The sequence below is a fragment of the Oreochromis aureus genome, linkage group 12 (genome assembly GCF_013358895.1).
Source record: "Oreochromis aureus strain Israel breed Guangdong linkage group 12, ZZ_aureus, whole genome shotgun sequence".
Taxonomy (NCBI): domain Eukaryota; kingdom Metazoa; phylum Chordata; class Actinopteri; order Cichliformes; family Cichlidae; genus Oreochromis; species Oreochromis aureus.
The window spans coordinates 2,769,699-2,796,557 of record NC_052953.1 but is presented as its reverse complement, the minus strand read 5'-3'; the positions used below and the strand labels follow the sequence as shown (position 1 = coordinate 2,796,557).

At 45.8% G+C, this 26,859-nt stretch overlaps 1 protein-coding gene across 4 annotated transcripts in view; it reads right to left on the bottom strand.

The window, feature by feature from the left end:
* dapk1 (death-associated protein kinase 1) overlaps positions 1-26,859 on the bottom strand; it is an 80,836-nt gene that overhangs the window by 22,379 nt on the left and 31,598 nt on the right. For all 4 annotated transcript variants that reach the window (XM_031756570.2, XM_039620573.1, XM_039620575.1 and 1 more), the window contains 10 exons: positions 24,522-24,660; positions 14,522-14,651; positions 12,376-12,424; positions 12,210-12,236; positions 8,469-8,621; positions 5,936-5,981; positions 5,763-5,852; positions 4,751-4,843; positions 2,846-2,965; positions 569-667 (listed from right to left, as the gene is read on the bottom strand). In XM_031756570.2, coding sequence (XP_031612430.1) covers positions 569-667; positions 2,846-2,965; positions 4,751-4,843; positions 5,763-5,852; positions 5,936-5,981; positions 8,469-8,621; positions 12,210-12,236; positions 12,376-12,424; positions 14,522-14,651; positions 24,522-24,660 — 946 coding nt within the window. The remainder of the gene's footprint in view (positions 1-568; positions 668-2,845; positions 2,966-4,750; positions 4,844-5,762; positions 5,853-5,935; positions 5,982-8,468; positions 8,622-12,209; positions 12,237-12,375; positions 12,425-14,521; positions 14,652-24,521; positions 24,661-26,859) is intronic.

The window sequence follows — 26,859 nt, the reverse complement described above, 5'->3', positions numbered from 1 at the left end:
GTGGTGCTGCAGGCAGAGCCCGCAGGGCTAAACTCAACCCTCGCATCTACATTAGTGTCTGATTTTTCTAAAGAAGAAGATGAAATCTCACAATTTTTCTCATTTCAAATTAAAATGTGTTCGTAAGATATGATGGAAAACCTCTGATGTACCACAACAGCATCAGTGCACGCAGAGCAAGGACGAAGCCGAACCGACGATCAGAGCTCAAAGTCCGTCCCAGCATTACGCAGCGCATATGAAAACAGCCAATCAGCAAAGAGGAGCGGCTCTGATGACTCGACTGTTTTCACAGTTTCTGTCATTACACAGGCTAAAATATTCACCTCTGACATGAAATGATTATTTTAAGTCCCACATCATCAGACAATCATGATAACATTCATTAGGCAACGTTTGCAGGTTTGTTCACTGAAATATTGATTTTGTCATATTTATTTTTATAAAAAAAGTTATCAAGCTGTCCTGGTTCACAGCAGGGTCAAAGGTCAGCTGCTGTATAGCAGGTCATTGATGCTTTTCCCCCAGTCTTCGTCACAGCAGCGGTGACGTCAGATCCGGGTCTTACCTTGTCGTGGGCCCGGATCTCCGCTCCTTTCCTCATCAGGACCTCGATGATCTGAATGTTTCCACAGCCGGCTGCGATCAGCAGGGGAGGAGTCCCGTGCTGCAAAACAACACACGCGTTACGCTTCCTGTTTATGTGTGAATGCTGCGTTTATGTCTTTAATTTGTGCGGTAAAGCTCAATCTGACTGTGCGTAGTTACACAGAAAAATGTAGAGAGGAAGTAAATGAAGTCTGAGGTGGAAATAATGACACGGAAGAAGAGAAGAAAATGGCGCGATAACCTTTTCTGAACAAGTTCCTGAGCTGAGACACAGACTGAGCCGACTCTACCTCTGGGTTTTCATCCTTCCTCATTTCTTTCCTCTTCCTTTCTATTTTTTACACTTCACTGACTTTAATGGCTTCTCGTCCTCCCGTCGCCCGTCAGCTGTCAGCAAACAGCGTCTCCTTCCCCATCGAAGCAGAATGAAGATGAGACAGTAGTTAAGTCCTGACATGTACCCGACCATCAGGCCGCGTGCTGTAAAAACTGACTGATAGCACTAAGAGCAAAGTGTGTTTGAGTTTCTAACTGTGTAATCATGCACAGAAAACGCTCCATCGGTGCCACAAACTGGACGTAAACACCCGTCTCTAAAACGCTGGACCACGAGCACATCCTCGATCCACAGTTCTGTTCACTCATGTTCTTTAATGAAGACGTGATGATGATGATGCTGTACATTAACACTTCAAATCTGCAGATTTCACCTGTTTACACACTGCAAAAACCTGCATGTGACAGATGAGCCTGGAAGCGACTGTGTGGCCGTACCTACTGTGGAAGTGGAGATATCATCTGAATTTCAGGAGCGGGACCACTCCTCCTTCACGCCCCCTCTGGCCTCAGGCTGTAAAAGCCCCCCCTTCACCAATACCTGCTGTTCTTATTTTCATGCCCCCCCCCCCCCCCCTATTTTCCCTCTCTTCCTTTCCTTCATTCATTTCTTGTTAGTACACGGCGATCTGCCCGGCCCGGGAGCTGTCGCCAGTCACACTTCCTCGTCCCTCATCGCCCATCGTTACCGAGGATGTGGTCCCAGCTAGTGAAACATGCTCTGTTATTTTTAAATCTCGGTGGAACGTCAGTATTTAAAACGTCAGGCTGGGATTTTTCCCCGTTTTTCTCCTGTTGTGTTTTGGCAGGACGGGACGACCTAGTTTCTGGGATGCTGGCTGTAGCTTTAAATAAATATGGAAAAGACAGAAAGGTTTTTATGGAGATCTTTGAGACGACATCCAAGATTCAGGATCTTTCAATTTATTTTTTAATCAACTTTTCATTCATCATGATTTTGTAGGTGTTCGGCTTTGTTAATAAAATCGAGGGATGGTTGTGTCAGGGACTTTATATTCCTGGATGTATATTTCACTCTGCTACGTTTTGCCTTAGATATAAAAGCAGGATTCCCGTCCACACAGTGTGGAGCACAGCTCATAAATGTAACTCTGACAGCCAATCAGCTCTCTGCGTTGGATCAGAGCCGGAAAAAGCCGGATCAAACATCATCACAAACATCATTATGCAACACGAGGCTGCACAACAACTGAATAATTTCTCAAATTATTTGCATGATTCATTTGATGCTGGAACACAGAGGTCCAAACTGGATACCTGTGCAAAGAAACTGCAGTGAAATAACCGATACCTTCAGTTTTTAATAAAACGCTGCTCCTGCTGCGCTGATGCCAGCGTTCCTACACAGGTGTGAAAAATGCCAGAAAAGGGGAAGTATTCCTTGATTTTCACAAATTCTTGGGATGATAAAGAATAAACAAGTTATTTAGTTATAAAAATTGTATATGTGATGGTTTTATCTGTGTCTGAATGGTTACTTTGTTAAATGTGTTTAAAGAAACACTGGCAGTGCTCACACTCGTGTATCTAAAGTGAGTCTGACCTGCTCGAGTCCATCTCCTGACCTGAGCACAAAGCTAACTCATTACATTTAAACCCGAGTCTTAACCTGGTCCCAGCTCAGCGTCTAAAACTCAAAACTTCTCAGAGAAAGATGGAGTCAGCACATCCACAGCTCCACACACACACACACACACACACACACACACACACACACACACACACACACACACACACACAGTGAGTCTCTGTGTGGATGAATCAGGGTGGTGCTTGCTGCACTTTGATGTGTTTAGTTTTGAATGAAGACACCGACAGAGGTCATTGCTTCAGATTTGTTGGATGCAGCAGGAACGAGCTGAACGTGTCTGTACGTCACCTTGTTGGGCTGGTTCACATCGTAGCTGTTCAGTGAGCCGAGGAGATGCTGCAGACCCGGCACGTTGTCGTCGTTTATAGCGTGGATGATGGCCTTCATCACAAAGGAGTCTTCCTCATCCTAAACAGGCGAGAAACACGGTTAAAGACATTTACTCCTCTGCTGCTCACAGGACGATCTAAACCAGGAATCCAGTGATTACGACTCTTTCAGTGACACGTGACCCGGTCACCTTCAGCCAGAGTCAGCCGTGCAGTGCAGGAACCGGCCGTGCTGCTCCGCTGCACAAAGAGACAGCGATGAGCGAGGCGGGGAGGCGAGGAGGCAGCGAGAGAGCGAGGCTGATGTGGCGTTTGCTCAGCCAAGCTCGACTCTTTGGCCGCATTCCTCAACATAACCTCCCTGCTGGGCGAGCCGTGACTAAAGCACCTCTGAGAGCTGCAAACAACACAAACATGTACGAGCAGCGAGGCGCCTGCTGGGAGCTCCACGCCGACCTCGTTCGCACACATGTGAAAAAACACTGCAGATTCTCTCTTAATGTCATCTCCTCCGGGTCTCGTTATGACCTCCAAAATACAAAGAAATGATTTAATAACTGCAGTATAAAGAAGCGGCCTTCCGACTGTGATGGTAACTCACACTCATCCATTTATCCATCGAGCGTGATGCAAGCAGACGCTCAGCAAGAAAGAGGTCTAATCACATAAAGTCTTTCTGCTTCACATCGCTGCCAAGTTCAAATGTTTTTTCCACTCATTTCTGGCATTCAGGGTTTTGGAAGCTGACATGTTTTTATCTAAACTGCAGAACAAATACCTGAATGTGCGATTAAAAAAAAACACAAGAAAGACAATAATCCCAAGGAAGAAACATCTAAACTTCAGTGAAAACCAAACCGGTACTGCAGGAGCATTCAGGAATAATGAACTATCTGAACTACCGGAGCTGAACTCGGTAACATAAGCCGAACACATGTGAACACTGCAGCTTCTGTGAGAAACTCAATCATTCACAAAGCCGTCCCAGCAGGCCGGGCCAGGCTGTTCTCAGAGGCCTGCACTAACATCCACCTGGATGTGCTTTTCAGGTAAGTCACTAAACCGTGGAACTGCCTAGAACTGTCCATCAGAGAGCTTGTGCTTGTTACCCTGAACCACAGGGGGCGCTGTGACCTCACCGTGCCCAGTCCTACCTGTCAGGTCACCTGTGACGGGAGGAAGCTGCTGTGTAATCCTTTGATGACAAAACAGGGCCGGCGTGGCTGCTTTGTGAATGATTAAGCTCCTCACAGTGTTTACATCTGTCCAGCTTATCGGTGTCGACTCTGACTGGAAACAGACACGCTAACAACGTGAAAGCCTCCGTGTGTCTGAGCAAGGTGACTCATCCATTTACCGCACATAGTAAGACGGACGCACGCCGGAGCAGGCCGAGAGCCTGGAAACCACACACACACACATACATATGTTGGGCATTCATAACTTGTGGGGACATCTCATTGACATAATGCTTTCCCTATAGCCCCTCACCCTAACCCTAACCATCAAACATGAATGTCTAAACCATAACTAAACTGTAACCCTGACCCATAAGTATAGTAAACCTCCAAATTTTGGTCCCCACAAAGATATAAATCCCCCGCACACACGTCTATAAACATGCGGCAAGAATGAGGAAAAGAGTGTTTTCTGCAGTCTGTCAGGCCAGAAATACCTGAGCTGTAACTGAACATTTCAGTCAAACTGAAAGCAGTCGCTCTGCACGTCTCTGCTCAGTTACTCTAATATTTGGCTGGAGATACAGGACTGACTTCAGAGCTGGAACAAGCTGCAAATCCAGTCAGGTGCATGAAGCTGAATGCATTTATGTGTTGCTCTGCAGGTGTGAGGCCCCGCGTCTTACCAGCGTGTCGTCGCTGCGGGCCACGCTGATGTTGCTCCTGGACAGGAAGGAGCGGGACAGGCGGTTACATAAGGAGATGAGTCGGACCGATTGCTGGAAGAGAAACAGAGAAGACACGGGGTCGGTGAATGTGCAGAAGCAGAACAAGTTCACGTCACGTCACGTTAAGGACCCCCGCCGACAGGCAGGAGAGCGATTTTCTGCTCTGGTTGAGTTTCTTTGCTCCGATTCATCGCTCGTAACCCGCTGACCTGCACGTGGATCGATGTGACCTCACACGTCTACAAACGTTCGAGCTTCACGTCGATGTTACAGATTATATTTGTATTTATTTACACAGCAGAGATGACACATATCAATCATCATCACCAGAGAGCGAAAGCATTTGACTGAAAACAACATTACAGGCTCACTGATGACCTCAAATGATCTCTGAGCATTTACTCAGTATAAAGATCAATAAACACACACTGATTTTGTCCAAATTAATAAGAATTCATTCATTAAAAACATGTTTTCTTTGTGTTGCTGCAGTTTTCAGATTAAAACTGAACCAAACTTCTTCTTTTTTTTTTATCTCCCCTCTGAATGTCGAGGTGAGCGAGCCTGAGCTACGTTTACTGTTTGTGTGTTTTGGAGTATTTTTTGTATCAAATATAAATAAATCCTCAAAGTCAGATGAAGGTTGGTGCAAAGCCAGGAGCTGCTGTGAGTCACATCCCCAAACAGAAGACAGAAACATGGCGCGACAGCACCGCCGCAGCGCCGCAGGTTCAAATACCACTGCATTGTGTTGGCTGTGAGCGTCGCCGGGTCAGCTGTGATGAACCGAAGCCGACACGCAGTAAAGAAGTGCCGGCGGTGAATCTGATGGCTGCGGCTATCAGCGGTGACATCGAAGCATGAGGAGACTTTGTAGCAAGAAGCTCTCAGGGTGCATCATGGGAAATGTATTTTATTGCCCCTGAAGCTTCAGTGTGAGCGTAGAAACCAGTAAGATGGAAACTCTCACCTTCCACTTTCTTCTGGCTGCAAACTTTTTGAACTTCTCCATGTTGACGGCCGACTCCTTCCTGCTCAGAGCCTGCTGAGTGTCCTTTGGCTGATTATGGGAAACAAAACGAGATAAATGTTACAGTTAGAAAAGCTCAGACAACAAAACCCGAACGCTGAAATCAGTCCAACCTTGATCCAGGGGTGCTGCAGGCTGTCCTGGATGGTCATTCTCTTTCTGCGGACAGACAAAAGAAACTCGATGATTCACCTTCAGATGTTTCAGCTGCTGTGGTTCAGCTTTACAGTCTTTGGATGTTCTTTGTGCATTAATGCTGATTATTTTCTGTTTTACAAAGAAAGCTCGTGGTGTAAATTAAATAAAGCATTGCCACACCGTCCTTTCCTCGAGTCGCCCTGACACCCAGCGAATCACGTTACAGGAAGTTGATCTGTAAGCTGCAGATTTGTAGGTTTCACAAACAAGAGCAGAACTCTGGTCTGTGTCCAAACATCCAAACCTCCTGTTCACACTGACAGTTAATGTTGGATTACTGAACGCAGGCGGCGCACAAACGTACGTGCAGATCAATGAAAGTGCAAGAAATGACAGCAGAGTCATTTTAACCCGACTTTAACCCAGAAAGAGTCGAGAATCATCAGCTGTTTGTTACAGATGTGCAAGAGTCTAAAGAAAACATCCAAACTGTGACGAACGTCAGCGCTGAGATCATGAATCACTTTAATGCACAGGTGTCGAACTCGAGGGCCGGCGTCCTGCAGGTTTTAGATGTGTCCTCGATCTGTTCATGATCACATACAGCCCACGATGTCCAGTTATTATTATTATTGTTACGATGGGGTTCTTGTGTTTGGATGGAGACATGAAGCAGGTCGGGCCTGAGAGCAGCGACCTCTGCAGCCATCAACACTTCATTTTATTTGTATTGATTTATTTTATTTGACTATAATTTCATTTATTTTTTAATTGTTTTGATTTTTAGTTGCTTTAATCTGATGGGAGTTACATGTTTTATATTTTTGGTTTTATTTGTAAAATGTTTAGTGTGTTTTGAATGTGCTGCCCTCTGTTTGACCCTGCCAGGCTTCCTGCGTGGGTTTACTTCCTCCCACAGTCCACAGCCACCCACGCCGGGTGAGCAGAGTGTAAACTGGCTGTGCGTCTGTCTCAGCCCCGTGTCAGCTGCTGCCTCGGCCACGTCTCTGTGTGTCTTTTAATAATTGCTAGCTGATAATACACAGCTGACCTTTGTCGCTCTGCACCTAATGAGCAATAAAAATATAAATATAACTGTCCTATGAATCTGTGTGGCAGCTCTGCTGCTCTTTGTTAACCTGGAATATTCAGTTTCCTCTTTGAACTTTCGATACTTCTCTACGCGACGTCTCATGAAACGCGGTACCGAGAAACCTCGGCGTGGTCGTCTGAGTAAAGGGAACAAATCTACGTGATGCACTTTGGTGCCACTTCCTGAGACAGATAACAGTTTGGAGGACAGATTTTAAAACGCTCACATTTCATCCAACAAAGCAGAAGTTAAACTGACAAACAGAGTAATGCACGAACATTAATGATTAATATTTAGTAAAGCTCGATGTGAGTGAGGCTGCTGTGCTTCAGGGTGCGCACCCCTCAGTGAAACAACACGCCATTGTTCAGGAACGGTTTCCGTACGTCCTACGTAGATTTTGGGGAACCTGGAGAAGGCGCCGCTTCCTCTCGGCTCGGCCCGTTCACCACCACATCCCGTTTCCAGCCGAGGCGACTGCATTCACACAAACCACACAGGTTCCCAGACTTTCAGCACTTTGCTGGTGCAGCTTTAATCCAGCAAACTTCATAACAGCATCTCTTCATTATCTTCCTGCTGCCCGAGTGAATCCAGACCTCGACGCAGATCAATTAAAAGCCGTTCCATTACAAAGCTCTCGGCCCGTCGTCTCTGAAAGCTCCATTAGGTGAAGCTGGTAAAGTCTCTCCCTCTCATCTGTTTAAAGCAGCGCATGCCCGCCCTTCACCGTCTCCTCTCTTACTTAAGGTTATCCAAATGAAATTATCCTCACAGCTACAATTATTCCCCTCAGTTAGCCCCCTCGTTCTCACGCCGTTGTTTTGAAAGGAGCTGGCGTAATTACGAGCAGAAAAGAGTTTCGATGGCGGTAACTGTCCTCGAGCGCAGCTGCAGCCATTCAGCTGTTGCTAGAGCAACTCTGTAACGAGGGAGGCACACAGTCCAAACAATTTTAGGAGCCGGCGCCAAAAGGCACGGCGCCGAGCGAGGAGGCAGGCGTAGCTGGAATATCTGAGAAAGCACCTATTCAATTTTCCTGTCAGCTTCTTAAAAGCGATTAAACGAGACCAATCAAAGAGCGATTATTTAGAAGTCAACACGTTGTTTAAACGCTGCTGTTACAGCCAAGATTCAGGCTGAAGATTAAAAGTGTTCGTTTATTGTTCAGCTGACTGGAGGAAATCACACGTCAACCAAAACTACCACGAGTCAGGATACGCAGGAGGGCCTCAATGCAGAAACATCATCACAGATACTAACGGTCTAAAAAATCTGAAGGAGTTAGCCTGGAGTATCGCAGCTATGAATGGAAACATTTCCCCAGTGTTTTTATTTCACAGGCTCATGATTAGACCGGCTCCTGCTCTGATGTGACTCTAAGCCCGCTCAAATACAATGGAAACAGAACATACTTTGGATCTTTGACGAGCAGCCTTGCTATGAAGTCTTTGGCCAGCATGCTGGTGCTGCTGAAGAACTCCTCATCGAAGGTGTAGTCCACCGCCGACACGTTAGCCAGAGTCTCCTGCTTGTTGTCGCCCAGGAAAGGAGAGGCTCCGCTCAGGCTGCAGGACGACAAAGGTGAACGGAGAGGTCAGAAAGGTGCAGGCTGGTGGGTTTTTATCTTTGTGTGAGGACTTCTGTTTTAACAAACCAGCTCTGCATCCACAATCAGACGTAATCTTCTCTGACTACAGCTCAGCTGTCTTGTAATCAAAGGAAGAGGAATTTTGATTTTAGTCCAAACACTAATTTACTCGCCGCTGATGAGCTTCAGCCCCTGAAATCGAAACTACAACCTTACAACGCTTTGCTGAGTGAATGTGATTAAAGAGCTGCAAATAATGGTGACTCATTAGTGAAGCGCTGCTATCAAACTCAAGTATTTGCTGCGTATTAGTCAAACACTCTCACAGGGAAACCAGCTGGACCGCTCTCGGTTTGAGTGCAGGAATTTTAATGCACCTTCACACCTCTCCACTGAACGCACACACAAAGCAGATGCACTGAGGGGGTAATGTGCGCAGCAGCGCAGGAGGAAAGCATGTTTTAATGGACAAACCATGACGCAGCACACGCAGGGCTGAGCAGTCGTGCATGTTAACGAGGGCTCAGCCTCCCGGACTTCAGCCCGTTGAACCAAACAGCAGTCGCTGACAAACCCGGCCTCCCCTTCTGCTCCGACTTCTGCATCCCGTCAGCACCAGCTGCTAATTAACATGTGATCTGGGGGAGGCGAGAAGCTGATGCAGGTCGAGCTCAGGCTGAGTGGAAATATATGAATTTATCGACTGTATAAAGGTGCAGCTGCTCACAACAAGTCGTTACGGCAGCTCGTTACGAGGCCAGGCGGTAAAATCGTCAGGAAAGTGTCACGTCAGGACTCCTGGTGACATTTTACCTCCTGGTTCTCCAAAATACTCGTGCACTGAGCACCAGGCCGAAATCAAGCCATGTGACCAGCCTGAAACCCAAACTGGGGCGTCAGCAGAGCAGAGAGGCAGCACTCACTGATTCACCACGTTCGCTCATATGATCTCAGGCTGTGTGGCGTACGGCACGCCAGGCCTGATGAAAGAGGAAATAACGGCGTTTCATTACCCAGAGCACTGTTTATGATTCTGTGGTCATCGTGTCACGCTCACCAAACGCTCCATGACACACACACACACACACACACACACACACACACACACACACACACACACACACACACACACAGCGCACCTCTCTGTTGCTCTGCTGTGATAATAAGCTGAGAACAATCTATTTTCTACCTTGCCAGGCAGAGCTGTGACAGCTGTGTGGGCGGACGGCACGAACAGGGATGCATGTGTGAGTGTGTGTGTGCGTTTGTAATCATATCTTTGTGGGGACCGAAAGATGGAAGTTTACCATACTTGTGGGGACCAAAATCCTGGTCCCTACAAGTCTGAGACTCAAAATGTGGTTTTAGTATCAGGGTTACAGGTGGGTTATGGTTAGGGTAGATGTCCCCACAAGAAATGAATACCCGATGTGTGTGTGTGAGCACAGACACATTTGTTTAAGACCGTCTCAACTAAAGAAGCTTGTATTGTTTGCAGCTGCGTATTATTTAATCATCTGATGACACCTTTAGGTTGGCGTTTGGCATTTACCCCTCCTCTCTCTCTCTTGCCTTGTTATGTTCGGAGTGCTCGGCATGTTTGTGTAGGCAAACACACCTTAATGCGCGATTTGGGTTTTTTGGATAAATCGGTGTAGGTGTCACTTTGAAGGATAAAGGTGCACAGGAGCTCAGGAAGCCTTCAGCTGAGTACACAGAGAGGCGACGGGATCATCGAGAGCCAGCAGCAGTCGATCGGCGGGTCGTCGAGGACGTGAACTTTACTTTTGCTGGTGGATTAAACCGTGCTGACACGTCTGCAGGCGACTGCTTCACAAACACAGAGCACACAAACAGCTGTCTGCAGAAGAGCAACGGCCGCTTTAAAGACCAAATTAAATGAATTCAGGAGAATTTTTTATAACTTCTTCCACAGTAGGGCTGTTGGATCTAATCAGACTACCGCTATCCTCTGATCTGAGCCTCTTTATCAACCCAACGACAGGCTGATAAGATCAAAGCCGAGCAGGATAAAGTCCAGAGTCAATTAGCTTAAGCAGACTAGCCTCAAACAGCCACAACAGTGCACGTTAGAGCGAATTATTTAAGAATTAAAGCAAAGTAAAAGAAAAGTTTTCAGATATTAAAAACAGCTTAACGTGCGAGTTACATGCAGGGATAATCAGGATTGGGAAAATCCCATTTGCGGCTCAGAGGCTCAGATCCAATCTGTTTAAAGTGTTTTAAATATTGTGAGGAGCATCGGCTCATTTACATTCCAGTGTGCGCGCATCAGGAAAAACAACCTTTTAATAACAGAGCTGTTCAGTCTGTCGGGGTGTAAACATCTTTCTAAAAAGGCCACTTCTTTAAAAATAATCAAACACTGCTGGAATTTATTAGTATAAATCAGTTTTATATTAAACAACCTTTTGAGTCAGTGGATAATTGGACGTGCGATGAGAGCAGGTCCCATTACAGCTGACTGTCAGCGAGCCCAGAGGAAATGTTTCGGTGACCCTGTGACGGCTTTGTTTGGTGACTGAGCTCAACTCTTCCTCAAATTAAACCACGAAGAACAAAGAAATCAAAGAAAGTGATGATAACGTTGGAACAAAACGTTCCTCAGGTGAAAAACAGTCACTGATTATGGAAATATGTCAAAACACTCTGAAGTGTGACGCAGCTGTGGGCTGGATGCAGTCGACAATAACTAATAATAATAATAAAAACACCAATCACAACAGTAACTCTCTGACGCCATCTTTAGAGTGCTCTGTGGGTTTGTGCTCCCACATTGTTTGGGTGTGACAGCTGATTGGTACGGTGGCCCTGAGAGGTCAAATGCACGACTTATGAAGCGCCATCAAGCCGCGAACTGCAGAAACACACAAAACACATCAGAAACCGAAGAAAAAAAAAAATCCCACAAAACACAAAGAAAGCGTGAAAAAGATCAAAGATGGAAGGAAATGCATGATTGGATCACATGATTCATAACCACAGACACACCTGTTTGCTCACAGCGGTTTCCTGTTAGCTTGTGATTTTCACAGCTGGGCCGTCACGTTTTATGAGCTTTTGAATTATTTTTTTTGCTGCTAATTTCTGATGTTTCAGTGCATTTGAACTCTCAGGGCCACCGTAGAGTCGCCCACCGAGGTCAGAGAGAAGCGTCTTGGCAAACACTCTGCTGCTCACGCTTGGCGAGTGAAAACACTTTGAGTTTCAGTGAAAACAGCAAAGTGAAAAATAAAAAATGGTCCCTTTCCCATCAGCTGTAAAGGCCTTCGGCCTGCACTCTTTCTAACGGCCAACAGGGGGCGACTTCTCTGGTTGCAATAGAAATCAGAAAAAACGAGCGGACTGCTCACTTCATCCTCGACCTCAGTAAACGCGTTCTGGTGAGTTTTTAACTCTTAGAGATTAAACACAATGTTCATTTTATGAGTTATTATTCCGATTGCAGTCAGCAGGCGAACGAGCAGAGCAGGTTCAAAAACCTCCATCGCTTACATACAGTTTATGCAAGAGCACATTTGCTGCTGGGGTTTGAGATACTCACAGGATGTAGGTAATCACTCCGACGCTCCTGGGCGGAGGCAGAAGAGAGAAACAGGACAGCTTTTCAACATCTCGAACATTTTAAACACCATGAAAATCATCGATGTATTTTACAGCAGACGCTCTTTGAACACAGCTGTGATGAAGCTCTGCGTGTGTTTACTCACCACATGTCTGCCTCCAGGCCCAGAGGTTCATAGTTGACGACTTCTGGAGCTGCCAGGAAACAGAAGATTATTACCATTCAGGTCGGCACACAGACGTTACTTCTTCTCCCGACTAATTATTCTGTTTTCACCTCGCAGGGCCTTCAGAGTTTGCTGAGCTTTACTGGAGCGCATTATCACTTTCGGCTAGGTTCGCTCATTTGTTTGTTCCTGCAGAGGTGTGATTTTCTAAGCCACTGTGTTTTTTATGGCGCCTGCTAAAGCTGTGATTTCTTTCCTTTTCTCTCCACTTGTCTGTAAATGTGTGAATAATCAAAGACAAATCAATAAATTCATTTCTAATCATGCTGAAACAAAACATCATTGATCTGAAAAATCAACAGGATGATGTCATCGTTTTTCCTGCAACTCCATTTAAGGGCCAATCAAATTCTTCCAGACTGTAAACAATACTTTTTCAGCCTTCATTAGTTTATAATTTGACAATAAATCAGCTAACAGTGCTTCCCACCTGCAGAGGTGTCTTTATATCTGTGTGGTTTTTATATTTGGGCAGCGCTGCATTAAAGCACGTTTTATTATGTCTCTGTGTGGAGCTGTGACTGAGCTGTGACGCAGAGATGGAGAACAACTCGATGCAAATTGCAGCAATCATGTGTTGAGGGATCTAAACTACCTTAATTTCCTCCATGAGCCGTGCATCAGGGCCTCTCCTCTAACAGCCGACTGTTTTGGTCAACGAGCCAGAACAGCAGGGCGAACTACAACAACTAACTTCCTGTTGCTTTTACAACCCCAGCACGCCGCTGTCAGTATCACACTCACCTTTACAGCACGCCCTGCAGCGGGCGAGCGCTGCGTTCCTGCAGCGGAGCAGGAACTGAAGCTCCAGAATGCAAAATGCAAAAGCGAGACTCATTCTTGGCATTTACATTTACAGCCATCTGCCATTTAATCTGCTTGTTTCATACCGGAGACGATACGAGCAGAGACGAGCAGGATTCAAGAATCCTGGATTTTACACAAACAGCCTGCGGGAGCAGAGATGGCAGCCGTGAAGGGAAAAAGCTTTTAAACCTTATTATGAGTTTTAACTTTTGATTCAGTTTTTCTGCCTCAGAGTTTTAAAATTGAAATTTTAAAAAGGCTTAAAATAACGACCCAGAAGAGTTGGCAGAAGGACTTAATTTATTTTGAATCTTGTTTTATTATATCGAGCTATTATTTTATATTCTTATTTACTCCATTTACTTCTTCAACACCTGAAGTTTCCAGCGCTGAGAATAAATAAAGAACATGTTATTGTCTTTTCTTTTATGTTTTGCAGCTGACTCGATCCTCCAGCATCGTCTATCCCACACATCATTTTGGCTTTCTTCCACCTGATCTTTATTTACACCATTTGCCCGCTGACACCCCGCTGCAGCGGGAACGTGCTCTGGTCTTGGCCTGGATCATGCTGGTAGTGGGCACTGGCACCAGGCGGAGGGTTGGCTGCTGCCCCAGAGAAGGGTAGATGAGGGCAGATGGCACTGGTGTCTCTGTGAGAATGTGTGTACTGGTTTAACATCTTTGTGGGGACCAAAAATTGGAATGTTACTATACTTGTGGGGACCAACAGTCACTTATGAGGACAAAGTGCCCGTCCTCACGAGTTTGAGACTCAAAATGTGGTTTTAGTGTCAGAGTAGTAAGGTTTAGGCTCAGGGTTAGGCATTCAGTTTTGATGGTTAGGGTAAGCAGGTAGGGAAAGCATTATGTCAATGAGACGTCCTCACTAAAATATCAAAACAAGAATCTGTGTGTGTGTGTGTGTGTGTGTGTGTGTGTGTGTGTGCGTGTGCGTGCGTGCGTGTGCGTGCGTGCACGTGCAGGCAGTAAGGGCCAGTTCTAATCATCTCCGGCCTATTATCAGGTCTCTCTCGGTCCCTCCGGTACATTTGGCGCCCATTTGCACAATATGCAACCTCTGGGATGAAGCCAGGAGAACAGGGTGGTGCAGTGTGTGTGTGTGTGTGTGTGTGTGTGTGTGTGTGTGTGTGTGTGTGTGTGTGTGTGTGTGTGTGTGTGTGTGTGTATCCATAGTGGTAAAACAGAACAGTGTCAGAAACACAAAGTCACGTGTGGACGGCTGTGGGACACTGACCTACAAACTCCGGAGTTCCAAAGATGTTTTTAAAATCGTTGCCAAAATCGATCTTGTGGGCGAGTCCAAAGTCGATGATCTTGATGCGCGGGTGAGGCACTGAGCGGTTCAGCAGCATGATGTTCTCCGGCTACAGAGGAGCAAAGACGACAGGATTCATCAGAGCAGCCGAACCAGACGGGAACTAGACTTACTCACAGGCTGGACATAATTATTATTATTTATAACATAATATAATAATTCCTGAATGATCAGGCCCGTCACATCTTAAAGTCTACCTGTTATCCAAACAGACATGATGAGTATTTAACAGTAAATGGGAGGCGGAGCCTTCAGCGTTCAGAGGCTCTCTTATGGACTCAGCTGGACTTCCCGTGATTTTCCATGATGCGCTCAACACTTCTTCACCCTCCTCCTTTCGTCCACATGTGTTTACATTCAACTGCTGCATGTCATCAACTTTTATCTCCTCTGTCATTCAGTTTAGATTTGATCTGTGTCTCTCTGCGGTTCCCCTGCAGCAGGTTGGTTGTGCAGATAGTGCTGCTAACACCTGATCATCTCTCTAATATCGATGTTAAAGCATGCAGCCCTTTCAGGGAACTGTTATGAATCGACTGTAAAAATCAAACTGAACTGAAGTGATCAGACAGAGGCGGGAATGACACGTCCATAAAGCACGTCCATCTGTCCGTCTTGATTTCAATGAAAAACAGCTCAGACGTCCAGAAACATTAGAGCAGGCGTGTGCAGGATACACAGCGTGTCCTGTGTGTGTAAATAGAGGAGGCGGCAGGAGCACACAGGAAGAGTCTGGCAGGAAGCAGACTCATCAGGGATGGAAATCCCATGCAAATCATGAGTGGAAACCTCTCGAGGAAGTGGGAGAAAGGATAGAAAGCCAAAGATGAGCTAACGCTAAAAACAGCAGCAGGAGCTTCGTGAGGACACGGTGCCTCCTTTAGACGAGTCCGCGTTCCCTTCAGGTCTCGTCCTTTCAGCACGATTACGAGGCTGGGATTCAGTCCGGGAGAACAGGAACAGATTGGCTGTGGGCTGCAGTGACAACAGCTCGCCGGCTCTGTTCTCTGCTCCACAAACAGCGATGTTTATGCTCATGTTTATGGTGGAGTGAAGGAAGATGATCCAATGTGGGTTACAAGCTGTTCCAGGTCTCCATCTGCATCATGTGGACACCTTAAACCAGGAGCAAAGTGGAAACTCCGACAAGGTGGCGAACGCAAACACAGATACACGATCGGTAAACGGAGAGCAGACGCGTCGGAGCCGAGTTTTCATTTCATATACTTTCCAGTTAAAGAGCAGGTGACTCTGCATGATTGCGGCCTAAATGATTATGATGCAAATCACACAAGTGCACGCAGCACAGCACATGTGGCTCTGAGCAGAACGCACTGAGTACACTCACAGGTCACATTACTGTCTCTAACAGCTGATTTGAAAAGAAAACTTTAAACAGACATTTGCATTTCCTTATAAAAGCAGCGTAAACAGCCTCCAACTAAAACTCACAAAACATCTTAGAAAGCATCATGTGACCAGAATATGGGTGGAAATATAAAAGACACCACACTTGGAGCAGTAAGTAAAGTATATTAAATGAAGGCTGAAGCGGAGCCCCTGGCAGAGAATAACCACGGAGGCTGCGGTGCTCGGTAAAAGCTCCAACATTGATCACGAGCGGCTGAGCTCAGAGGTTATCATTATCTGCAGGCCTGAGGCCAGCGTGTCCCAAACTGTGATGTATGAGGACACCAGGACGCCGCGTAAGTGGAAAACTGATCAATGATAACGACCGAGGCACAAACAAAGAACACTCACAACCAAACACACTGGACAGAGCTGCACTGTGTCGAGTGCTTCCTGACCTCTGCTTTCCCCTCTGGAAAACTGTCCACATTAAAAGCAGAGACCCCAAACAACAGATTATTCATGGTTATGAGCCCGGAGACGCAGAGAGAAACCAGAGTGGTCAACAAGATGCCAACGTATGTGTGTTAAATCAGCGCTCCAGTCAGCTGACAGTCAGGAAGCAGGGCGTGTGCTCCGAACCGCTCCGAGGGTTTTACTGTGACACAGACACGACCTGACATCATCTCCCAGTGTTTTTATAAAACTGTGACTTAATTTGTGACTAGAAGAAGCCTACGCGTCCCACCAAGACCAGGAAACATTGAACAAAATACACAAAACAAAACTAGAATTAAATGAGATAATTGATAAAAAAAAAAAATTCTTAGTACAAAGACTACGCTTACAAAATTATGAACATGGTAATAAATCCAGTCAATTTCTAGCAAACCAGCTAAAAATAAATAAATAAAAAACAACTATAGGTGCTGTTCAAGATTCATCTGGGAACACAATATATGACCCGAAACAAATAAACAACATTTTTAGGGATTTCTATAAAACGTTGTATTCACCACAAATAAACCCATCTAAAAAGGAAATTGATCAGTTTTTAGACAACATAACTCTTCCAAAATTATTAGACTCTCAAGCAATGGCACTGGATTCGCCACTGACACCAGGTGAACTCCAGGAAGCCCTGATAAGTATGCCCAGTAATAAGGCTCCAGGTCCAGACGGCTTCCCTGCAGAATTCTACAAAGAATTCTGGACGATTCCAGCACCAGTTTTTTACAGAACGTTGTTGGAAATCAAAGAAAAGGGCAGACTTCCATCAAATATGAATTCTGCAAACATTAATCTCCTGCTAAAACCAGACAAAGACCCTGTATATCCCTCAAGCTATCGTCCAATATCCCTTATAAATGTAGACCTCAAAATAATCTGCAAAGCTCTCTCAAAAAGATTAGAGAAAATAACCCCCGTCTTAATTCATCCTGACCAAACTGGTTTCATAAAAGGTAGGCACTCATCAACAAATACACGTAGATTACTTAATTTGATAGACTACTCATACAGTAAAAATCTTGAAACTACAATATTTTCTTTAGATGCAGAAAAAGCGTTTGACAGAGTTAACTGGAAATTTCTATTTACAACTTTACACAAATTTGGTTTTGGATCTTCTTTCATTAACTGGTTACAAATATTATATAATTCCCCAACAGCTTGTGTCAGAACAAATGGCCAGACATCCTCCAGCTTCTGTCTCCTGAGGGGCACCAGGCAGGGATGCCCACTCTCCCCTTCACTGTTTGCAATTTTTATTGAACCACTAGCAGCAGCAATTAGACAGAATACAGTAATTAAGGGCATAAAATGCAAGAACGTGGAACATAAAATCAGCCTTTATGCGGATGATGTGTTACTCTTTCTCCAAAATTCACAAACCAATATCTCTGGGGTGATTGAACTGATAAACTCTTTTGCAAGAATATCAGATTACTCAATTAACTGGTCAAAATCTACAGTCCTTCCGATTAATTGCTCCTTCCATAATTCCTCTTCTACTCCACTGCAATCGGGAAATATAAAATATTTAGGTATTAATGTTTCTCCCAAGCTTGCAGATCTAACTAAAATAAACCATATCCCACTTTTAAAGAAAGTAGAAGGTGATCTGGCTAGGTGGAAATGTCTACCCATATCACTCATGGGAAGGGTTGCTGCTATAAAAATGATGGTCTTACCAAAAATAAATTATTTATTCTCAATGATCCCAACTAAACCGCCACAAGATTGGTTCAGTTCTCTAGATTCATATATGTCCAAATTCCTTTGGAAAAATAAGCCCCTACGTATAAGCTTAAAAACACTACAAAGTACCAAGGATAAAGGAGGATTAGAACTACCTAACTTTCAGCACTACTTCTTAGCCAACAGGCTTCAGTTTATCTCAGGATGGCTAAAACATACCCTCTTAGATGAACCTTGGCTAGATGTAGAACAAGCACTTTGCAATAATCTAGAGATTTCAGATCTACCATTTATCAGCTCAAACATCCAACGACATGAATGCTTCAAAAGCATCAACATCAGCTCTTCTCTGACAGCATGGTGGGAGTTTCTGAAGTTGACTGAGTCTTCATTAATCCCATGCAAACGTACACCTATCTGGAACAACCCTGACATATTACAAAACAATAATATGATAAACTTTTCAGATTGGAGTAGTAAAGGAATCAAATATTTAGAACATATACTAGAAGGAACAGAATTTATTTCATTTGACAGACTAGTTACACAATATGGGATCAACAAGAAAAGATTTTTAGAATATCAGCAAATTAAATCCATAGTAAAAAAGAAATTTAAACCAGGTCAAGTTGAACTACAAACACCACCAAGTGTGGTTCAATTTCTTACTCTTAAAACCCCCAAATTACTGTCCAAAATATACAGAACACTTTCTAAAACAGATGAATCAATATCACTTCCTATTGCAAAATGGGAAGCAGATTTATCAGTTAACTTAGACCAAAACTTCTGGTCTCAGATTTGCTTAAAAACCTTTCATCTAATTAGAAATCCCAGTCTTCAATTAATTCAATACAAAATACTACATAGAGTGCACTATACAGGTCATCGGATGTTCAAGATGGGCTTTACGTCTACCAACAACTGCTCACACTGTCAAACCAATTCACCGGACAATTATATCCACGCTCTTTGGTTCTGTCCACCAGTTCAGAAGTTTTGGCGCGAGATATGTGAAGACTTATCAAAGTGTCTGAAATGTAACATTCCAACTTCGCCTTTAGTGTGTTTGTTGGGCAGCTTAGATAATGTCACTACAGAAAAGAATATAGCCCATATGGTTTTCACTGCCCTATGCATAGCCAAGAAAACAGTCCTCATGAACTGGAAAAATAAAAATAATCTTAATTCTAACCAATATAGAAATTATCTGTTAGATCACATTAGTCTTGATACAGCCTCTGCCACCACATCAGATCAATTGCTCTGGGCTCCTTTGATCAGCTCCATCACCTAGTGGGGGTGGGGGGTCATAGTTTGGTCCCACCTTCACTGTTGTGATTGGTGTGGGGGTAGGGACAGGCTTAGGGGCGTCGGGGGTTCCCCAGGAGCATCTTCCTTGGGGGCTCAACCCGGGTAGCGGTCATGGCCAATTAGGGGCTCTGTTGGCTCTTAGGTGACGGTTTCCTCATGGCTGCGTGCAGCAGGGCTAGGGGAGGGTCTGTGCTGACGGACGTGGGTTACTGACCTGGTAGCCTGGCTGCCCCTGGGTGGGTCAGGGACAGGCGTGAGGTTCTGGGGGTACTCCGTCTCTGGGCTGGGGCCCTGGCCAGGCCTCGGGGGCTTGGGTCCTGGTTGGTGTGTTGCCGGGGTTGTGGGTGTATGGGGGCCCGGTCCTGGCGCAGGGTGCCGCCAGTGCATCGAGCCACCTGGGGGCTCTTCAACTGGTGGGGGAGGTTGTCACATCTTGCAGGAGCTTTCCTCTCTTCGGGAACTCTCTCTGCAGGAGGGGGAGATACAGGAGAGGTGGAGGAAGATCTCAGCCTGGGCGTCTATTGTCTTGTGTAGTCTGGAAGATGAGTGGATGATGGGGTGGGTGCAGTTTTCTCTGTGGTGGGGTCGGGTGGACTGTCCCGGGCTCTGTGGGGCCGGGAGGCGCTGCTCCATTGGGCCCCGGTCTGGATGGGCCTGGGCCCCCCTTTCCCTGGCGGGTTGCAGAGTATGGGGGTGCCTACTGGGGTCAGCGGGGGAGCTGGCCCCAGGGAGGGGTCACTTGCCCCTCCCTTCCTTCCCTCCCCATCTCCAGCTGCCTCCCTCTTCCCGCTCCACCACAATCACCCACACATGCAGGGCCTTGGGGTAAGGGTGTGTCACCAGGGTGCAGAGGAGGCATCCCCCCCCTCCCCCCCCCCCGTCCCCTTCTGGCTGTCTCTGCCTCAATTTTATCCCACAACTTAGACATTCACATTACTCACACTCTCATTACACATACATATAGGATCTTGGGGGTGGGCACGCTACATGGAATCCAAATTACCATCAGGGTGTACACCTCACCCCTGGCGTCGCTGCCCACCTCTCAATTTTAAATACACGTAGACATTGAGGGCTAGCAGGAGGGGCTATGCGCTTACCTGCTGCTCTGGCAGGTAGCTCCATGCCCTCCTGGGTTTTAAATGCACCTTAGAACACACATACATCAACACTACATATGAACACCCCCGTTCTCTGCGGCCTGCTGGAGCGGGGGGGCTAGGCCGTCCGACTGGGGTCTGGAATGTGGGGCCTCCCTGCTGCTGCAGAGTCGGGGCGGTCTGCTTCTCCCCACCTCAGGGAAAAGGGTAACACCACCTGGGTCTGGGTGCAGCTTCCCCCTCCAGGGGCAAGGGTACCTAGACCCGGTTCTTAGAGTACGCTTGGGGAGAGTGATTGTGTGTACAGCGTCTCTTTATGTCTGTCTCCACGTTGGTTGAGTGTGGAGTAATTGCTTATGAGAGCATGAGGGTGGGAATGGATGTTTGTATCTGTGTGTGCCTGTATGTCTGTGTCTATATGTCAGGTTGGGTATCAGACGCCACCTCTCTGGGGACATCTCAGGCCCTCCAAGGTTTGGAGGGCTATCTCCCCCACCACTTCCCCTGCCGGTGGCAGACGCCCTCAGACATCGGTGCGTTGGTGGTTCTCTGTGTCCGGGGATGGGCGTCCAGGTACGCACCGGCTCACTCCTTGGTGGCTGCTTATCGGGGCCTGGAGCCTGGGGCTCGTTCGGGCCACTTCTGGGGTGGGATGCCCTCGGCCTCTCGGCCTGGGGCTCGGTCACTCAGGCACAGCTGGCTGCCGGCGGAGCTCACGGGCATGTCACTGCAACCCCCCGGCTTCTGCTCCGCGGCTGCTAAGTGATCCTTCATCTGGGACTCTCCTCAGCTCTTTCTGGGATAGTGGCGCCCCTCTGTTGGGCCTCTGGATGTCTGGAGTCTTGATCTCCTCCATACCTGCTTCATGCCCTGGAGGACAGGGCTGTGGCCCCCCCACACCCTCTAACAGATCATTACATGAAGGAACCTTTTAAAAAGACAAGCGCGTCCATGCTCACAGGTGTACACACGGGTGCTCACACACACAAACTACACCCTTTTTGGCTCCTACCTCAAAGCACACTGTGCGCTGTCGATCCTACGTGCTGCACAATAATGTTTAATATTTAGGATTTACTGTCATATTCCCATATATCATTGTGATGTTGTTTATTCTATTACTCTCATTTTCTTCTGCTTGTTTTCTTTTTTGTTTCTCAACAGGTGATCCAGGTGATCGATATATGTATTTTTTTTGTCTGCTTATTCTGTTGGTTTTTGTTTTTTGCCCTTTTTCCCCGTCCCTCTTCTCAGCTGTTTTTCCTTTCTCCCCTTTCTTTCCTCCAGGCAAGTCTGTCCCGTATTCAGCAAGTGAAAATAAACAATAAAAGGTGAATCAAATGGACCATTACGGCAAGGCTGGGATCCGTTGGGCATCTTTCTTCGCCTTTAGACAATATGGCTACGTTCACACTGCAGGCGAAAGCGCATCAAATCCGATTTTTCTGACCCTATGCGACTCATATCCGATCATGGTCTGACAGTGTGAACGGAACAAATCCGATATTTTCAAATCCGACCTGGGTCACTTTCGTATGTGGTACTGAATCCGATACATATCCGATGTTTTAGAAAGTGACTGCTGTTTGAACGGTCATGTCGCATTAAATCCGTCTTTTACGTCACTGACACAAGACAGACGCCAGTTATCAGCGCCTGAGAAGACATCGCGAACGCTTCCTGGCCATCCAGTGTAGATGTCAGTGAAACTGTTGGGAAGACAACGTGAACATTTTATTTGTACTGTATAATCTGCAGATTCTGACAGAAATCTGCAACTATCCTTTGAAGCACCGCTCCTCTAAAACAGCAATAAGGATAATTTTTAATGTATTTACATTATTATAGAATAGAATAGAATAGCCTTTATTGTCATTGTACAGGGTACAACGAAATTGGAGTGCCACTCCCTTGGTGCAAAATACAATAATAAATATAAATGTACAATATAAAAGCTAAAATAAAACAATCGTAAGTACTCAAACAATAGTAAGTGCGATATATATACAGGATAGCAGCATTAATATAATGACAGTATGAATAGCAGCATAATATAATGACAGTGACAGTATGGTATGGCTAAGCAGGTTCAATTGTTTTTGTGCTTATTTACTACGGCGATAGCTCTGGGAAAGAAGCTATCCCTGAATCTGTTTGTCCTGGTTTTATGTGACCTGTACCGTCGGCCTGATGGTAATAGTTCAAACAGTTGATTGCTGGGGTGAGAATGGTCCTTGATGATATTGCCAGCTCTGCTGAGGTACCGAGAGTTTGCAATGACCTCCAGGCTGGGCAGAGAGCAGCCAGTGATCTTCTGGGCTGTGTTGATGACCCTCTGCAGTGCTTTCCTGTCTGCAGCTGAGCACCCTGCATACCATGTTGTTATGCTGTACGTTAGGATGCTCTCTATGGTGGCTCTGTAGAATGTCACCAGCAGCCTCTCCTCTGAGCACTCTCAGAAAGTGGAGACGCTGCTGGGCCTTTTTTACCACCGCCGTGGTATTTGCAGTCCAGGAGAGATCATCAGAGATCTGCACGCCCAGAAACCTCATGGAGTGTACCCTCTCCACACAGCTCCCGTGAATGTAAAGTGGGGCCGGGTCTGCTCTGCCCTTCCTGAAGTCCAAGATAAGTTCTTTAGTTTTCGTGGTGTTCAGTTGGAGGTTGTTAACTGAACACCACTCAGTCAGTCTGTTGACCTCATCTCTGTAGTCCGACTCATCCCCCCTTGAGATGAGTCCAACCACTGTGGTGTCATCCGCAAACTTTATGATGGTGTTTGAGAGATGGGTAGGGGAGCAGTCGGATGTGTAGAGCGTAAACAGGAGGGGACTCAGAACACATCCTTGTGGAGACCCGGTGCTGAGTGTGATGGTGCTGGACAGGTTGGGGCCGAGTCTGACAGACTGTGGTCTATTTGTCAGGAAGTCCTTGATCCAGAGGCAGATGGGGGTGGAGAGTCCCAGGTGAGACAGTTTCTGGACCAGGATCTCCGGGATGATGTGATTGAATGCTGAGCTGAAGTAAATAACAAAATAACTTAAAGCAAAAATTGGGAAACGTAAAGTCCAAAGTCTTTATATTAAGGGCCATCAGTCAAACAATACTGTTTGGTCTGGGTCTAAACAGAGCGCGTTGTGTGTGACGTCTTCTTTTGCGCATGCGAGCCGCTTTGAGCGTTCACACTAGAGCGCGTTTGCTGTCGCATTTTATTTGTAGTGTGAACAAGCAGACAAAAAAATCGGATTTGATCAAAAAATCGGAATTGAGCATTAAGACCTGCAGTGTGAACGTAGCCTAATTCTGATGGCAAAAGAGCCAAACGGGACAGGCCAAAAATAAATAAATAAAATAAATAAAACTGTGACAAACGTCTCGTTTGGTTTCATGTTTGAGGACATGAATGAGACGAATCCTTGGAAAACCAACAGCTGATATCTAAGACAGAGAAACAGCTGGGCCTAAAATCACAAGTAAATCAAACTATTAAACATCACAGAGTTGAGAGTTAGTATGTAAAGTACATTTGAATGACGCGCTCACTCAGACACGTGGTCCTCTGAGATCATCTGAACTCCCAGTTTCAGTAAAGTCAGTCACTTTTATTGTGTACTTAATAAAGTGGCCCAACTAAACATGAACGGATCTGTTTCCATCGTCACTTTTCTCTTTATATGTGTGAATATTTGGTGAATCTCCTTCTGTGATCCAGTTTCACCTGACAGCTTCACAGTGTAGTGACAGGAAGTGAAATCATGTTAAAGCATACATTTATTAAATGATCCAACATCTGGACACATGCAGGAGAATCATGGACCCATAAATGACTCGCTTTAAGATGAATAAAAGGTGATCAAATCTTCTCTTGGACAACTGATTGATTAATCAATGAGTTGTTTTTGTATCACACACACACACACACACACACACACACACACACACACACACACACACACCTTGAGGTCGAAGTGAGCGATCCGCTTGGAGTGCAGGTAGTGGACTCCATCCAGGATCTGCTTGAGGAACTGCGTGGCCTCCTCCTCGCTCAGGGACTCCTTCTCTGCCAGGAAGTCGAAGAGCTCGCCTCCAGCCACCCTGGGTGAGGTGAAAGAAGGACGGGGAGGGGGAGGGAGAGAGGGAGATCTCTGAGATCAAAGCCAGCAACAAATCCCAGATTAACAGCTCAGTTGATGTAATCTAATCATCCTGATGCTTTAGCAGCCGACCAATTTACACATCCAGAGGAGCGCTGTCAATGAAACCCTTCAATAAAAACAACCTGTTGGGTTATTTAACAATGGTGCTCTATTGAAATGCAGACAGGAAATAAACAGCTTCAGAATAAATGAGTCAAATGTCACAACATTAACATAAAGGAAGCAATAACACGAACACCGGCCAAAAAATAAAATAAGACGTGACTCTACAGTTTATCTCACCAACCTCCTAAAAATCAGACTGACTTTACTTCACATAAGCTCATTTAACAAAACGTTGGTGAGATTCAAAACTTCTTACATAATTATGTAAATTCTTCACAGCGAGGAAGAGCAAAGAGAGATGTGAGGATAAAACAGAGGAAAGCTCAGAACAGGGAGACGAGGAACGAAGACGGAGATTCGTCTCGGTCACGGTGAGATAAAACGAGTGAGACCGAGACACCAGTAAAGAGAGAGAGAGAGTGTGTGTCTGTACTGGTTTAGACATCTTTGTTGGGCCCGTAAATTGGAATGTTACTATACTTCTGGGGACCAACAGTCACTTATGAGGACAAAATGCCGTCCTCATGAGTTTGAGGGTATTTTGGATTATCAAAATGTGGTTTTAGTGTCAGGGTTACAATGAGATTATGGTCAGGGTTAGGCTCGATGGTTATGGTTATGGTAAGCAGCTAGGGAAAGCATTATGTCAATGAGATGTCCTCACTAAGATATCAAAACGACAATGTGTGTGTGCGCACGTGTGTTTGGGGGGGATCAGTGTAATTACAGTCATCAGAATTCAGTTTCTGAGCGTTTACTTTACTTTCTTTGCCAGTTCTTCACATTTATTCACAGCAATATTAGAAATTCATTTACTTTGATGAGTTGTGTTTACTTTGCTGTGGAAAAATTACCACAATTAATGCTTTCCCATATTTTTCTCCTGGAATGGAAACGCGCGCGCACACACACACACACACACACACACACACACACACACACACACACACACACACACACTCTCCACCCGTTCGAGGGGGAACACCAGACCAGCTGCACAGCTGGGACATCCGCCCACTCTTCACCTCATCATCTGCTTCAGTGGTTCACAGGATGCAAACACACATTCACACACAGCAGCTCTGTCACCTCTCTGCAGCTCGTAGCTGTGCGTCATTATCGTGGCTGTATTTACCCAGAGTGCAGCACGACGGCGAGGCGATGACACAAAAGGCCCCCCGCCCCAAAAAACCACACTATATCTCTGCACGATCGACCAGGAGGAGTTGACTTTGACTACAAATACCAAACTGTACCAACATCGGCTGTTACCATTTCACATGCAGCGTCTCCACAAACAGATGACTTTTGTGAAATAAAAAGTGACACCCGGACTCATGAATGGAAATCAGTACACTTCCACACATGACGACAATATTTAACAATTCAATTCAATTCAATTCAGTTTTATTTATATAGCGCCAAATCACAACAAAAGTCGCCTCAAGGCGCTTTATATTGTACAGTAGATAGCACAATAATAAATACAGAGAAAAACCCAACAATCATATCACCCCCTATGAGCAAGCACTTTGGCGACAGTGGGAAGGAAAAACTCCCTTTTAACAGGAAGAAACCTCCGGCAGAACCAGGCTCAGGGAGGCGGGGCCATCTGCTGTGATTGGTTGGGGTGAGAGAAGGAAGACAGGATAAAGACATGCTGTGGAAGAGAGCCAGAGATTAATAACAGGTATGATTCAATGCAGAGAGGTCTATTAACACATAGTGAGTGACAAAGCTGACTGGAAAGGAAAAACTCAATGCATCATGGGAATCCCCGGCAGCCTACGTCTATTGCAGCATAACTAAGGGAGGATTCAGGGTCACCTGGTCCAGCCCTAACTATATGCTTTAGCAAAAGGAAAGTTTGAAGCCTAATCTTGAAAGTAGAGATAGTGTCTGTCTCCTGAATCCAAACTGGAAGCTGGTTCCACAGAAGAGGGGCCTGAAAACTGAAGGCTCTGCCTCCCATTCTACTTTTAAATACTCTAGGAACAACAAGTAGGCCTGCAGTGTGAGAGCGAAGTGCTCT